Below are 16,060 nucleotides of genomic sequence, written 5' to 3'. Positions count from 1 at the left end.
GTTCCTCTTCACTTTCTGTCATAAGGGTGGTATCATCTGCATATCTGAGGTCATTGATATTTCTCCCGGCAATCTTGATTTCAGCTTGTGCTTCTTCCAGCCCAGCATTTCTCATAATGTACTCTGCATATAAGTGAAATAAGCAGGGTGACAATATACAGCCTTGACAAACTCCTTTTCCTACTTGGAACCAGTCTGTTGTTCCATGTCCAGTTCTAACTGTTGCTTCCTGACCTGCATACAAATTTCTCAAGAGGCAGGTCAGGTGGTCTGGTATTCCCATCTCTTAAAGAATTTTCCACAGTTATTGTGATCCACACAGTCAAAGGCTTTGGCATAGTCAATAAAGCAGAAATAGATGTTTTTCTGGAACTCTCTTGCTTTTTCCATGATCCAGTGGATGTTGGCAATTTGATCTCTGGCTCCTCTGCCTTTTCTAAAACCAGCTTGAACATCAGGAAGTTCACGGTTCACATATTGCTGAAGCCTGGCTTGGAGAATTTTGAGCATTACTTTACTAGCGTGTAAGATGAGTGCAATTGTGTGGTAGTTTGAGCATTCTTTGGCATTGCCTTTCTTTGGGATTGGAAACTGACGTTTTCCAGTCCTGTGGCCACTGCCGAGTTTTCCAAATTTGCTGGCATATTGAGTGCAGCACTTTCACAGCATCATCTTTCAGGATTTGAAATAGCTCAACTGGAATTCCATCACCTCCACTAGCTTTGCTCATAGTAATGCTTTCTAAGGCCCACTTGACTTCACATTCCAGGATGTCTGGCTCTAGGTCAGTGATCACACCATCGTGATTATCTGGGTCGTGAAGATCTTTTTTGTACTGTTCTTCTGTGTATTCTTGCCATCTCTTCTTAATATCTTCTGCTTCTGTGAGGTCCATGCAATTTCTGTCCTTGATCGAGCCCATCTTTGCATGAAATGTTCCCTTGGTATCTCTAATTTTCTTGAAGAGATCTCCAGTCTTTCCCATTCTGTTGTTTTCCTCTATTTCTTTGCATTGATCACTGAAGGTTTGAGGAAAGAGGAGAAGGTGCAAAATAGCCACATAGAGCGTTAAACAGAATGAGCTAGGCTCTCTGAGCAGTACTAAGAGTCCACTTCAGATTAGAGGGTCATAATTTTGAAATAAGACCTGTCAGGATGATTTAATCAAGACTAGGATTTTTCCAATTGTGTACAATTACACAATAGGGCAAGGAAGTTGAGGCTGTGTGGAAGGGAGTGATTGTCAATGAAATCCAAGCTAAATCAGGGAGGAGATGCGGTGACCCTGTGACAGTGAAAAGATGGTAACAGGAACAGAAAGTAGGGGAGACATATTAGATGATAGATAGAAGATAGAGTAATATTGGCAAGAATAAGGGTTTTAAGGCTGAGTAATAAACACACACACACAGACACTATACACACACACACACACACACACACACACACATGGGTATTGGTTTATTGCACTGTTTTCTTCTGCTTTAGGGTATATTTGAAAATCATCACAATAAAAAGCAGGGTTTTCTTAAGTGGTGAGATGATTTATGTGGTCAAAGTTTGCTGGAGTCAGGGTTCTGGAAGAAGTGAGCTAGATAGGAAGGAGGCAGAGCCCTGAGTGTGATCTGGTGGAAAGTGTGAGGTGGAATAGCTCGGAGAAGTTGCAAGCATCGCTAGTAATTGAGTCTAGGGTATGAGTGACCAGCAAGCTAATTAACTAAGGGAAGGTAGAGGATAAGATCATCGAAGAAGAGGAGACAAAGGAACCCGGAAGTCAGGGGTCACCTTTGTGATTATCTGCTTGGATAATAAAAATCCTGAGAGTCATGCTAGAGAACATAACAGCGAGCCAGATGCAAAATCTTTGACCAAAGGAGAGTGGCTCTGTGGAAAAGCTTGATAAACTGGTACCTTTTCAAGGAGAAACCATTCGGAATTTGCAAAGTCAGTGGGAAAGACACAGACCCCTGCTTACCCCACCATCACCCGCACACTCCTGGAGGTACAGGAACATGTAAGAGAAAACAGCTTCCTCTTGGAGAGCTCCGGGGAGGCAGTGTCCTCAGGAGAGGGCTAGATATTAAGGGAGAAATTGTTCTACTAAGAATCTAAATTAGTTGGTTACAGCACCTGAATGTTAAATTGGGCTATCCACCTCCTGGCAGTGAAAGTTTCATAAAGGGAGAAATGATAGGTTATGTAGTCCTTAGGACCTGACAAAAGGAGGCATATAATTTCTTCAAAAGAGACCGACATTTTCTAAAATCCCAAGAATTTTTCCCCCAGATCTATACTCGCTTATATATCCCTAGCAACTAGAACAAAGCTTACAGTATAATCAGAATACAAGAACTGTTTATTTAACCAAACTCATCTGACAGGAAGATTCATAGTAGACAATACCTTTAATGACACTTTTTGAAGATAAAAAGCTTATCTTAACCTCTAAAGTAGGGCATAGTCGTGCGGTTGCTATTGATCATAGTTTTGAATCTGAGATGCTATTTTCAAAAGTGAACCTAATTATAAAATTAGCTGTAGCAGTACTTTCCTTACAGACACATTGTATAGTGTATTATAAGGCACAGAGATAGTTAATAGTTTTTAGTATTCACTTTTATTCTTTCATTTTGAAGAGGAAAACCTGCCATTTAAAAGCATGCAAAGCTAATTAAAGCTTTTCCACTATTTCATTATCTGAATGTAGTTGCAAATGCTGACTTAAAACTCTTATCAGAGGGAGACTCAACATTCCTCCCTGAACAGCAAATGAACATTCAATTAACACTTCAATACAAGTGTATTTTAAATAAAAATATACTTGATGGTTAATCTCATTCTTTATACATGCAAATACTAAATTTTAAAATCCAAAGAGAGCTGCCTCTCTTTTATTCTTTGGGGGAAAAAAGTCTTTTCTTTATTTACAGGGAAGACCTGAATTTTCTGAAGTTGTTACCAAGTTAGAAGAGTGTCTCTGCAACATCGAGGTAAGAAATTTACCTTCTGAAATATGTCCATTAATAAGGCTTGGATACACAGAATTCTTGGGGGATGGATGTTGCTGGTACTTATGGAAAGAATATAAGTGTGAGTGTCCATAACTCCATTCATATTTTTACCCTGTCACTTAAGTTCTAATAACTGCATCTATAGGGACAAAGGCAAATTCAGAGTGAATTTGGGCTCTTCCAAGAAATGATCAGGCAAGCAAATGCATAATTTAAAAAATTGATAAGTAAAAATTTTAAAATATAACAAATGTTAGAAGATGATTTAAATCAATTTTTTCTATATAAAAATTCTTACATACAATGAAATGTAAGCTAAAACATTAAGCCATTGTCCATTTATGTTCAGTAAGAACAGAAAAAAATTGTTACTAAAATTAGCACGTTAAGTTAATCGGGAGGCATTGCTTGTGTACCACACATATGTTGCATAAAAAGATATGTGTTGGTAATGAGGCTAATGGAATTTTCTTTCCTTAATATTAAGGAGCTGTTTGCTTTAATTTTCTCTATAATTGCCTTAATCTTCTATACACCTGTTCAGGAGATAGCATTTGAAAATAGGCAAGGGAACTGGAACATGAGCACTAATTCAAAAATAATAATATATTCCCCAATGCAGGTAAGTGCTACAAGAGAGGAAGATGGACATTACACATACAGGCTCATGTATAAATAAGTGTATGAAGTGTAGGGGCAAAAATGGAGAAAGACAGCATCAACCTGAGATTGCACAACTAAATCCCAGAGTGAAACCATCCAACAAAAGTTTTCTTTTTTAAAAATTTTAGCCAAGAGTGATCTGAATGCAATCTTTTGTAGAAGTGCCCCAGGTCTGCAACTACAGCCTGCAGGGAGTGTCTCTATTTCATGACTCTTTACTGGAATTTATAAAGAGGAAGTTTTTCCTATGGAATGAAACTTTGGTCTTAGACATAAAGCTTCCTTTCCCTTCTCTTCAATCCTGAAACATACAAACTAGAGAGAAGTAAAGGCATATTTGGTAGGGCTACAGTAGCCCCTACAAACAAGAGCATCTACCAGAGGCCTGGGATGTTGAGAAGCACTTTTAAGGCTTCAGTTTCAAGTATCCTCTCACTTTGAATCTTTGTGTTTGAAAGAGCAAGGTTGTGCCAAGCATGGGATATATCCAGTTAGATTAGAGAGTGATTTCCAGAAACAGAGATAATGGTAGGATGTACTAAACTGACCAAGCCTCTTAGCACAGTCTCCCCTAGTAGAGAAGATGAGTAACTACAGGCTATATGCAAAGAGAAGTTGCTGGAGTGGGTTGCACTAAATAATGGACTAGGATCATCTTTAAGGGATTTAACTTGTGGAGTTCCATAAGGCTCCATTCTCTCCACTCTTCGACTTTTGGTCAGTGGTTTAGATCTTGGTCAAGAAGTCTCTCTGCTCATCACAGTTGCAGATATAATAAAGTTGAGACAGAACAAATATTTGAAAGCAGGATTCTAGAGTATTTTGAAAGATAAAGTAGTAGGATATATCTAATAAGAATAAGTTTAACAGGAATAAATATATCATCATGCACTAGAGTCAAGGAAACAACAGTAGAAGAATCAAACAATGGAGATAATGGTTTTGGAGCACCATGCTTAGTGGATAATAAAACTTGGGGGAGTTAGAATATGAAATATCTGTCTTACATCAGAATAAAGAATGTGATCGTTCCTCTCTCTTCTGAGATGGCCAAACAAAATAGTACCCAACATATATCCTTACAAGGGAGGAGGAAATGGCAACCCACTCCAGTATTCTTGCTAGGACAATGCCATGGACAGAGGAGCCTGGCCTGCTACAGTTCATGGTGTCACAAAGAGTTGGACATAGCTGAGTGACTGAGCACATATTCTTATAAAGGGATTATTAAAACTGGAACACAAATTTTAAGGAATAGAAATCAAAATGGTGAACGGATCGACAACCAATTAGAGGAATCAAGGATGCTTATCCTGGAGAAGGCACAATTAGGATAAGTCAACAGCTGTTTATAAACATCTAAAGAACTATATCATACAGGAAAGGGATTGGCCTAGTTCTCTGTGGGCCAACAGATGGAAATGAAGTCCAGTATTAGATGTGGTTAATTATGAGGAAGAAACTTTACAATGGTCAAAGCCATCCTAAGATAAATGAATGGATCTGGATGTAGTAGGTACCCCTTCAGACTGCATAAGGATGAAAAGGATGAGATTGAATCATTGGAAAGTCTGAAGGTTTATTTCAACATTGCATGATTCTTTACTGAGAAATGTCTTGTCTACTTGAAGAGCCTAAAATTTACATATATTATTTTTTAAATAAAAATCTACTGTCTCATGAAATTATTATATCAAAGAATTAATGTTCTTCTCTGATAGCGCTGTTGGTAAAGAATCTGCCTGCAGTGCAGGAGACCAGGGTTCAATCCCTAGATCAGGAACATCCCCTAGAGAAGGAAATGGCAACCCACTCCAGTATTCTTGCCTGGAAAATCTCATGGATCGAGGAGCCTGGTGGGCTACAGTCCAGGGGGGTCACAAGAATTAGACATGACTTAGCAACTAAACCACAACCACAGAGTGCATCAACAGCAAGTTTATTAAAAAAAATTCAAGAAAACTATTATCTTATTTTTTGTTTTCTCTTTCTCATTTTCTTCCCTCACACTCTTCTATTTTCTAACTCTACTTCAGTTCAGTTCAGTTCAGTCGCTCAGTAGTGTCTGACTCTTTGCGACTCCATGAATCGCAGCATGCCAGGCCTCCCTGTCCATCACCAACTCCTGGAGTTCACACCAACTCATGTGCATCACTGACTAGTGATGCCATCCAGCCATCTCATTCTCTGTCATCCCCTTCTCCTCCTGCCCCCAATCCCTCCCAGCATCTGGGTCTTTCCCAATGAGTCAACTCTTCGCATGAGGTGGCCAAAGTATTGAAGTTTCAGCCTCAGCATCAGTCCTTCCAATGAACACCCAGGACTTATCTCCTTTAAAATGGACTGGTTGGATCTCCTTGCAGTCCAAGGGACTCTCAAGAGTCTTCTCCAACACCACAATTCAAAAGCATCAGTTCTTCGGTGCTCAGCCTTCTTCACAGTCCAACTCTCACATCCATACATGACCACTGGAAAAACCATAGCCTTGACTAGATGGACCTTTGTTTGCAAAGTAATACCTCTGCTTTTTAATGTGCTATCTAGGTCGTTCATAACTTTTCTTCCAAGGAGTAAGTGTCTTCTAATTTCATGGCTGCAATCACCATCTGCAGTGATTTTGGAGCCCCAAAAAATAAAGACTGACACTGTTTCCACTTTTTCCCCATCTATTTCCCATGAAGTGATGGGACCAATGCCATGATCTTAGTTTTCTGAATGTTGAACTTTAGGCCAACTTTTTCACTCTCCTCTTTCACTTTCATCAAGAGGCTTTTTAGTTCCTTTTCACTTTCTGCCAATAAGAGTGGTGTCATCTGCATATCTGAGGTTATTGATATTTCTCCCAGCAATCCTGATTCCAGCTTGTGCTTCTTCCAGCCCAAGGTCTCTCATGATGTACTCTGCATATAAGTGAAATAAGCAGGGTGACAATATACAGCCTTGATGTACTCCTTTTCCTATTTGGAACCAGTCTGTTGTTCCATGTCCCATTCTAACTGTTGCTTCCTGACCTGCATACAAATTTCTCAAGAGGCAGGTCAGGTGGTCTGGTATTCCCATCTCTTTCAGAATTTTCCACAGTTTGTTGTGATCCACACAGTCAAAGGCTTTGGCATAGTCAATAAAGCAAAAATAGATATTTTTCTGAAACTCTCTTGCTTTTACCATGATCCAGCAGATGCTGGCAATTTGATCTCCAGTTCCTCTGCCTTTTCTAAAACCACCTTGAATATCTGAAAGTTCACGATTCACTTAGCTATGTGTAATTATTTTTAAAAACTCTCTACATTAACTCTATTTAGTCCTCATCCTTGCTGGAAATTAAAGCATCCTTCATTTTATAAAATGGATGTATCCTTGGAAAAGTGTATAAATTCAGTTCATGTAAAGGGAATCATTTCATGTAAAAAGGGAATAATCATAAGTTCCAATTTTAAGGAACTCTGCCATGAATCTTATCACTATAGTGAAAATGTAGAGAATCTTTTAACCATTGAATAATGATCTTCTATCTGTTTTATGAATCTGACTTGAGCCTACTGTGTTTTGAGAAAGAAAAGCATAAGTTTTATGGGTCAGTTCTCAGCATATAACTGGGTCAAAAAAAGTAAATTAACCTAGCCAAGTGTTGCCATCAGAAGCTGAAAGGAAAGGCCTGAAGCAAGCTGAGCTGAATAGAAATTAAAATATGAGAAATCCTAGAATAGAAAGCTAAAATAAATATACATTTTATAATACTATGCTTTTAAGCCTGTTGGATTTATTAAATGATTGAAATGGCCCCTCCTTCATTCAGCTGATGTCTCCTGCTTCAAGTAACAGCAGCGGGTCTCTCTCACCTTCCTCTTCTTCTGATTGTCTGGTGAACCGCGGAGGGCCTGGCCGGAGCCATGTGGCAGCTCTACGAAGTCGTTTTGAACTGGAATATGCTCTAAATGCAAGGTCCTATGCTGCCTGGTCACAAAGGTATGTGGTAATCGAAGCAACAGTTACACAGTCAAGTCAGATTCCAGGGTCTTCCCAACATAGTCACCTGACTTGATTAATATCTTCAAGGGATTTACAACCCCTGTGACAGACTTCAAAAAGGGAGTTTTGAGCCTGTTTTCTTCTAATATTTTGACCAAAATGTAGAAATTTTGTTGTCTATTAGTTTACGTTCTCTAAGCTTTAATTCATTGCCGAAGCAAGAATTGTCTAGCTACAGCAGCAAAAGGAATTTGTTGAAAGTATTCTAAGAGTTTCTTATGGAATTCAAGGAAGAATTTCTGTGTGGGAATCAGGAAATAGCTCTGAAAATCTGAGCACCAAAATTTCAGTGTTCTGAGAATTACCATATGAGCCAGCAATTCCACCCTTAGATATATTCCCAAAGGAATTGAAAACAAATACTCAAATACCTGTACTCAAATGCTTATAGCAGCACTATTCGCAGTAGCCAAAAGGTGGGGAGAGAAAAGAGAAAACTAACACAAATATCCCTCAACAGAAGAATAGATTTAAAAAAGTGGTATCCATACACTAGAACATTACTCAGTCTTAACAAGAATGATGTAGGGATGCATACTGCCGCATGGAGGAACTCTGAAAACATGCTAAATAAAGGAAAGGGACAAAGATCCTATATTGTATGACTGTATTTATACGAATATCCAGAGTAAAGTGTATTTAAGAGGCTATTGCAAAATACCATAGATTGAATGTTTTAAACAGCAGAAATTTATTTTCTTACCATGGAGGCTAGAAATCTAAGACAAGGGTACCAGCATGGTTGGGTTCCAATGGGACTTACAGTGGGCCATTTTCCTAGTTTACAGATGGTCGCCTTCTCACCTCACCCTCACATGGCAGAGAGAGCTCTGGAGTCTTTTTATCTTTTTATAAGGGCACCAATTCTGTCAGATCAAGGCTTCATTCTTTTGACTTCATTTCACCCTATTCACCTCTGTAAAGGCCCTATTTCAAATACAGTCACATGAGGCGTTAGGGCTCCAACATATGAAATTGGAGGGAGGGAGACACAATTCAGTCAAGAGCAATAGGTAAATCCATAAAAATGAAAAGACTGGTGGTTGCCAGGATCTGGGTAGAGAAGGGGAAAATCAGGAAACACTGCTTCTTGGATACAGGGTTCTATCTGGGGACGATCAAAATATTTTGGAATTAGATAGAGGTGGTGGTTGCAAAATATTGTGAATGTACTAAATGCCCCTGACTTGTTCACTTTAAAATGGTTAATTTTATGTTATGTGAACTTCACCTCAATGAAAGAAAAAAGCCACAAATAAGTATAAGCAAAAGGGCAAGTCAGAAAAAGAGGAAAGATGAGTTCAGCCTTCTTCCACAACAAACTGCCATTTACATGCCCCAGTTCCCACTAGACGGTCTCCTGTATCCTCTGGCATTCCCTGGGCAAGTCACAGGGCTGAGTCTGACATTGATAGGGAGAGAAAATATACTCACCCTCTAGTGGGAGGTCCTACAAAGTCATATGGCAAAGGGCATAAACACAAAAAGCAGAATGATAAGTACAGTTAGTCATGAGAGAAAATATGATTGGTCCCTTTGGATCATATGACCACCTCTAGTCTAAATAAACGTGGTTGAAATGGAGATGGGGGTCATATTTCATTCAGTAAGCATAGTTGACAATGACCTGATTGGGATAGGGACCAATAAAAGCAGTTACAGTGAGCTGGATAGAAACCTTTCAAAGTGTATACTGCAACCTATGGAGAATCAGAAAAGGCTAGCTTAAAATCTCTGTCCGTCTACATGCACCCAAGAGTACTTGCACATAAGCCATTACACACGTGCACTTACACACACATATGCACATCCACACATTCTGTCAAAATTTTTATCCTGAAGGTGGGGAAAGATTATCTAGTTTTAGCAAGGGTCTTGTACCCTCTACAAATTGTTACTATTGCCTTTTTAGCCATAGTTATTACATTCCTGGTTTGACAAAAGGGTTGCAGCTACAGCTCTGAAGAGGTGGGAACCTTAATCATTTAGACTTTAATCTATGGAATGTCATGAAATTAAGTATCAGGAGGTCTGATTGATAACAAGGCAAACTGGACACAATTCTTTATTGGATTCCAGTCTCACATCATTTCATAAGGAGCTCATAGGCCAATATTAGATTAGGTTGAGTCCCAGCATCACCTGCTCTCCTTTTTCTTTACTTGTGGTTTTAAAATTAATTCTCTCAAGAGCCATATTTTTGTATTTCTAAAGCATACTCACCTGAGATTTCTCCAGTGAGGCAGAGGTTAAAACAATGAGCTCTTGGGTCAGACAGATCGGAGGTTCAGTCTTGGTTTTGCCTCTTAACAGCTCAGATAAGTGACCTTGGGCAAATTACCTAAGTCTTACACCTAATAGTGAGTGGCAGTTTAGTCATGAAGTCCTGTCTGACTCTTTGTGACCCCTTGGACTGTAGCCCACAAGCTTCTCTGTCTATGGGATTCTCCAGGCAAGAATACTGGAGTGAGTTGCACTTCCTTCTCCAGAGGATCTTCCCAACCCAGGGATCAAACCCCATCTCTTGCTTGACAGACAGATTCTTTACCACAGAGCAACTTGGGAAGCCCCTTATGTGTAATACACAGATAATAATACTATCTGTTAGGATTGTGATTGGGAGAGGCAGTATTGTCAAAAGAGAAAGTGATTGGTTGAAAAATGCTAACAGACCCAAACAAAAGATGCAAGTTCCCATAATGTAGGTAAGTCACAACTTACAACACCTAGACGGCTGTGTGGAAGGGAGGCACAGCAGCACTCCCAACTGGGTTAGGGTTAGGGTTAGGGTGAGCTGGGTGAGCAGCACTCCCAACTGGGTGAGCTGGGGGTGGAGGGAACACAGCTTCTCTGGCCTAGGAGAACCCAGAAGGTACCAGAAGGTACACCACTACTCCTAAAACTGCCCAAACAGAGTGGGCACAAATCGTCAGGTGATCTGAGATGCTCCCTTTGATAGTCTCATAAGGGTTTTTATATCTCCCTGGCCCTTCAAGACAGTTATGGAACCCTGATAAAGTGTTTGTCTGTCTGTTTGGTACAAATTTCTTAACGGCCTAGTACACTCTGAATATTTGTTGTGAGGGTGTGGTTGAAGGTCAGTTTGTAGTCATACCACTCCTCTAGAAAGCTCAGTCTTTGGACTGCTTGAAATCACCTCCAGAAATAAAATACTTAGCTGAGTTGTAAGATGTACCAAGATAGGAATCATGTCTGTTAAATTCATATCTGTGTCCCTAGTAGCTAGCAGTATGATTGGAATGAAGTCAGTATGTAATAAATATTTGTTCCACGGATAAATAGTTGAATAAACTGGCTCAATAATTTTTAATTATTATTATCTTGGAGCATAATCAGTGGATAAGCTTTAATTATTTTCTGTATTCTTTCTGTTTAAACAGCTATAACTATGCACTTCTACGGCATGCTAAGCACTATTTTAGACACTTTGATAGTCATTTAAGTAAACCTTAGAAAGGAAGTATTTCAATTTTATAGATAAGGAAACTGAGGCTGAGAAAGGGTAAGTAATTTTACTAAGTTTAAGGAAGCAGAATTGGAAATCTCACCCAGGATGCTCCTATGCTTTCTGATTTTCTCTGGCACAGGAGGTGTCACTTTTCAGAAGTTTGATGTATTTTGCCAATACTTGTATTTGTTGAACTTCTTCCAGTGCCTCCTGGAAGTTGGTCAGGGAAAGAATTCAACTACTCTTCCCAAGCCTGTCTTTTCAGCATGTGTATATGAAAGACAGAGCACATGAGACCAGAGATCAGTAGGTTCTTAAAGTCCAAGAGCCCAAGGATCCAGCAGAGCCATGAATTTAACAGCCTGGAATTCTGTGGCTCTTTGGCTGCACATTAGAATCACCTGGGGGAACTCTGACAAATGCCAGCACCCAGGACCAATTAAACCAAAATCCATGGCAATGTCACCCAGACATGGGAAGCTTTTAAAGTTTCCCAGTTGAGTCCAATATACATCCAAGCATGAGAAACACTCTGGAAGAGAATGCTACAATCTAACCTGCCAGTCACTCTGATGCAGCTGATAGGATAAACAAAAGAGGAACCTGAGAGCCAAGGTGAAACAGCAGCTGCTACCAAAGGAGACTATTCTGAAGGCTGAGTGCCTGTGTGCATGCATAGTTGCTTCAGTTGTGTCTGACTCTTTGTGATCCTATGGACTGTAGCCCGCCAGGCTCCTCTGTCCCTGGGAGGTTCTCCAGGCAAGAACACTTGAGTGGGTTGCCATGCCCTCCTCCAGGGGATCTTTCCCACCCAGGGATCGAATGTGCGTTTCCTGCAGCTCTTGCAAAACAGGTGAGGATTCTTCACCGCTGAGCCACCAGTAAAGCCTGAATGCCTGTGTGGTCTCTCCCAAAAGTCCTTGCAAGGTTCTAGCAACCTCTGATCTAAGAGACAGCCTAACTAATTAATTACAATCACACAAGGTATGATTTTTAGCCCAGCATGATTTTTTTCTTAAGTAGCAATAAGGTTTGACCCGTATGCTGACTAATGTACATTCCCAATTTTGGGTTCCAGAGCCCTCAACATTTTATTTAAAATGGTGCATTTTTTTTTTTTTTTTTCAATTTTGGGGTTATAAAGTTTACAGTCTGTAGTTTTGTAATTCTTGATTAGGTGGGGGTTTTGGTTTTTGTTTGTTTCCACATTTGTTTTTAATTATTATCTTCCATTATAAAATAAGTATCAAGGTGGGAAACTATGTCAGATATTTTCTCCACGGGTAATAGGCATTCATTAATTCCCAAAGAAACCCCAAACTGATGAAATCTGAGTTTAAGGAAGGCACTCCTGAAGTTCTGCCTTTTTAAAAATATTTTGTGTCTCTAGATATATTTGGAAATCTAAGCATGTGGCACTTGCTCCTCCCACAGGGTATGAAATCTCCCATCTTGTACATGGATTGCATCATGTAAATTTAGAAATGACAAAGTGATACACAACCTTTCAGATGTGAAAACCAATTAGTGTTTGTGTGGGGCTGGGCTCTGAGAATAGAATGCTATGACCTAGTTAGCTGTCCAGGAGAAGAAAAGCAGAGATACAGAGACTGGAATTGTGAAACGGATTCATTTGGAATTAATTTTTCACATTATAAAAGGGTCCATCAGAGGATTCCTTTAAATAGACAGCTTGCCTAGTGCACTTAGAATGCAATTCAATTTACAGAAGTTGAATATAAGGTATAAATTTTTAATTTACACATAGTTTTTCCAGAATGCAGCAATTGTATAAGATGATAGCACCATGAAACCTCGGAGGAATGAAAAAAAGAAGTAGTGAAGGGCTCATGTCCACTCACCGCTGTGGAGCAAGATGTTTATCCAGTAACAGCCATGGTTTGTGTCTCCTCCTCACTACTGAAGGGCAAATATGCCCCTTTTTAGTCTACCACTGCTCCTACATGCTTTTTTGTACTGAAAATTTCCCTCAAGCTCCTTAAATGTTCATTTTCTTTCAATCCCTTCTTCATCCCCAATTTCTCTCTCCTGCCAGCTCACCACAATCATTTCAACCCATGGCTCCAACTCTTTCTCTTTCTAAACTCTCTCTCTCTTCCTCTCTCTTTCTCTTTCTCTCTCTTACACACACACACACACACACACACACACACACACACGAAACGTTAGTCCCCAGTCCCTTTGTCCAAACTTGGGCTTCCTTTGTCATGCATGTCTCTAATTTCTCTCACTCCCGTTCCAGCTTCTCCATGCCCTAATCTACTCAACCTTCTACTGCCAGCACAATCCTCCTTCTGTAGACCTCCAGCTTTATCACTACCCTACTTTAAAATCACCACCAATTCCACATGGCCTCTAAAATTAAGTGAAGTCATGTTATCATGAATCCAGAGTCCAAAATGACCAGTGAGACACATTTCCAATTCTACCTCTCCCTGAACATCAGATGTTCCAGTGGTTCTAGACAATGATCCCATCACTTCTCAAAAAATAGTCTAGAGTTTTGGGAACTATAGGAAATATTTTTTTGTGTTTTGGTATTTTTTATATTTCCCAGTGACTAGGGAGGTACTACTGATGTTTAGTGGGCAGGGCAAGTGTTGAATTTCCTACAGTGCTTTAGAAAGCCCCCCAAAATAAAGAATTATCCTGCACAAAATAACAATATCCTGGTGACACACATTACAGACAGCTAGAAGTTCTACTGTTTCCCATGCACACCCTATGTTTAACTGTCAACTGATTCCCATATCCTAGTCTTTAACCTTGACAGCTCCCCCTCCACCAAGTCTATAAGAATATGAATCAGCCATCAGTAGTATCTCAGTCAGCTTGATCACTATGTCATGTAAGAGGCTTTACTGAACCTAACTCCTTCCCACTCATGCCTTATAAATGGCCATGGCAGTTTGTGCCACTCAGTTCAGTTCAGTCGCTCAGTCATGTCCGACTCTTTGTGACCCCATGAACTACAGCATGCCAGGCCTCCCTGTCCATCACCAACTCCCAGAGTTCACTCAGACTTATGTCCATCGAGTCAGTGATGCCATCCAGCCATCTCATCCTCTGTTGTCCCCTTCTCCTCCTGCCCCCAATCCCTCCCAGCATCAGAGTCTTTTCCAATGAGTCAACTCTTCACATGAGGTGGCCAAAGTACTGGAGTTTCAGCTTTAGCATCATTCCTTCCAAAGAAATCCCAGGGTTGATCTCCTTCAGAATGGACTGGTTGGATCTCCTTGCAGTCCAAGGGACTCTCAAGAGTCTTCTGCAACACCACAGTTCAAAAGCATCAATTCTTCAGCGCTCAGCCTTCTTCACAGTCCAACTCTCACATCCATACATGACCACAGGACAAACCATAGCCTTGACTAGACAATGCATTTCTATATTGTCTTGTACTATGATTGTTGTTGTGCAGTTGCTCAGTCCTGTCTAACTCTTTATGACCCCATGGACTTCTGCATGCCAGCTTCCCTGACCTTCACTGTCTCCCAGAGTTTGCTCAAACTCATGTCCATTGAGTTGGTGATGCCATCCAACCATCTCATCCTCTGTTGTCCCCTTCTCCTCTTCTCCCCTTCTCCCAGCTCTTCACATCAGGTGGCCAAAGTACTGGAGCTTCAGCATCAATCCTTCCAGTAAATATTCAGGGTTGGTTTCCTTTAAGATTGACTGGTTTCATCTCCTTGCTGTCCAAGGGACTCTCAAGAGTCTTCTCCAGCACCACAGTTTGAAAGAATGTATTATGATTATTTTTAATTTCCCGTTAGCTCATAATTACTTAAAGGCAGGATTTTTTTTTTTCTGGTGCCTACAGTATCTCATTTATAATTGAACTATATATGATGAATGTTAAATATTTTTAACTATAATAAATTAGAGGAATCATTAATTGGGTTATGAACACCATGCTTTGTGTTTCTCAAATTTGAGTACAACTGCAACACTCAGAGTTTTTGACCCTTACTTTCTTATCAAATTCAAATTTGTTTTTGTCCAAAAGTTACAAACCACCAGTTGATTCAAGCTTCTTTCCATCCCACCCCCTCAATATTAGGGCAATAAATGTCTGCCTATTTCTTTTTAATAAACCAAAGAAGAACTGGGTGCTGGAAATGAGTGAAGAGAGAAGGGATTAACACTTTTATTCCCATTGTGTTTAAAAAGGGGAGATTTCTTTAAGTTGAGGTAGTTGGGAAAGGTTTCACTGAAGAGAGAGATGATGGAAATATAGTTCAGGTAAAAACAAAACAGGATGAACAAATGTGAAATGATGACCATGAACTTTCTTTTCCTCTTTTCTAAAAAGAATAACCATCTCTTTCCTAATGACCTGTAATAATAGTTTTTTCACATAACAAAGGTCTATATTTAGATAGGTCTGTTTTCAGTTTATCTGTTCTTTTCCATGGGGACATTTGTTTATCCCTGTGTCAGTTATATACAATTTTAATTACAATAGCATTATTAAATACTTGATATCTGATAAGGTACATCCCATCCTGACTATTCTTGATTATTCTTGACTTTTTCTCTTCCATATAAATTTTATAATCAGCTTGCATTTTTCTCAAAATCATAAGCTTTTGATTATAAGTATTTTAAATCTATAGATCAATTTGGGAAGATAGTACATCTTTATGATATTGAGTCTCTGTTGCCCTGAACGTAATGTTTTTGCATTTATTTAGATATTCCTTAATATCTTTTAGTTAGGTTTTATAATCTTCAGTGTGAGGTTCTTATACCTTTTGCCATATTAATTCATTGTTTTTGCTGAAATAATTTGAATTCATTGCTACCATATTACTTTATTCTCTCTAGGTTTTTTCCTCACTCTATCCTTTTCTTGTTTTCTTTTGGATTA

General features: G+C 39.5%; 2 protein-coding genes across 2 annotated transcripts in view; one reads left to right on the top strand and one right to left on the bottom strand.

Annotated features, from left to right (window-relative positions):
• Positions 1 to 16,060, top strand: part of LOC102397960 (serine/threonine-protein kinase TNNI3K) — a 331,002-nt gene that overhangs the window by 262,617 nt on the left and 52,325 nt on the right. The window contains exons 22-23 of the mRNA XM_045166126.1: positions 2,931 to 2,990; positions 7,471 to 7,640. Of these exons, the coding sequence (XP_045022061.1) occupies positions 2,931 to 2,990; positions 7,471 to 7,640 (230 nt within the window). The remainder of the gene's footprint in view (positions 1 to 2,930; positions 2,991 to 7,470; positions 7,641 to 16,060) is intronic.
• The window catches only part of LRRC53 (leucine rich repeat containing 53), an 82,279-nt gene that overhangs the window by 23,233 nt on the left and 42,986 nt on the right, over positions 1 to 16,060 (bottom strand).

This window comes from Bubalus bubalis, chromosome 6, assembly GCF_019923935.1.
Source record: "Bubalus bubalis isolate 160015118507 breed Murrah chromosome 6, NDDB_SH_1, whole genome shotgun sequence".
In the NCBI taxonomy this organism is placed as follows: Eukaryota; Metazoa; Chordata; class Mammalia; order Artiodactyla; family Bovidae; genus Bubalus; species Bubalus bubalis.
Note: the sequence above shows the minus strand (reverse complement) of the source record. Positions and strands in the feature narration are given on the sequence as shown.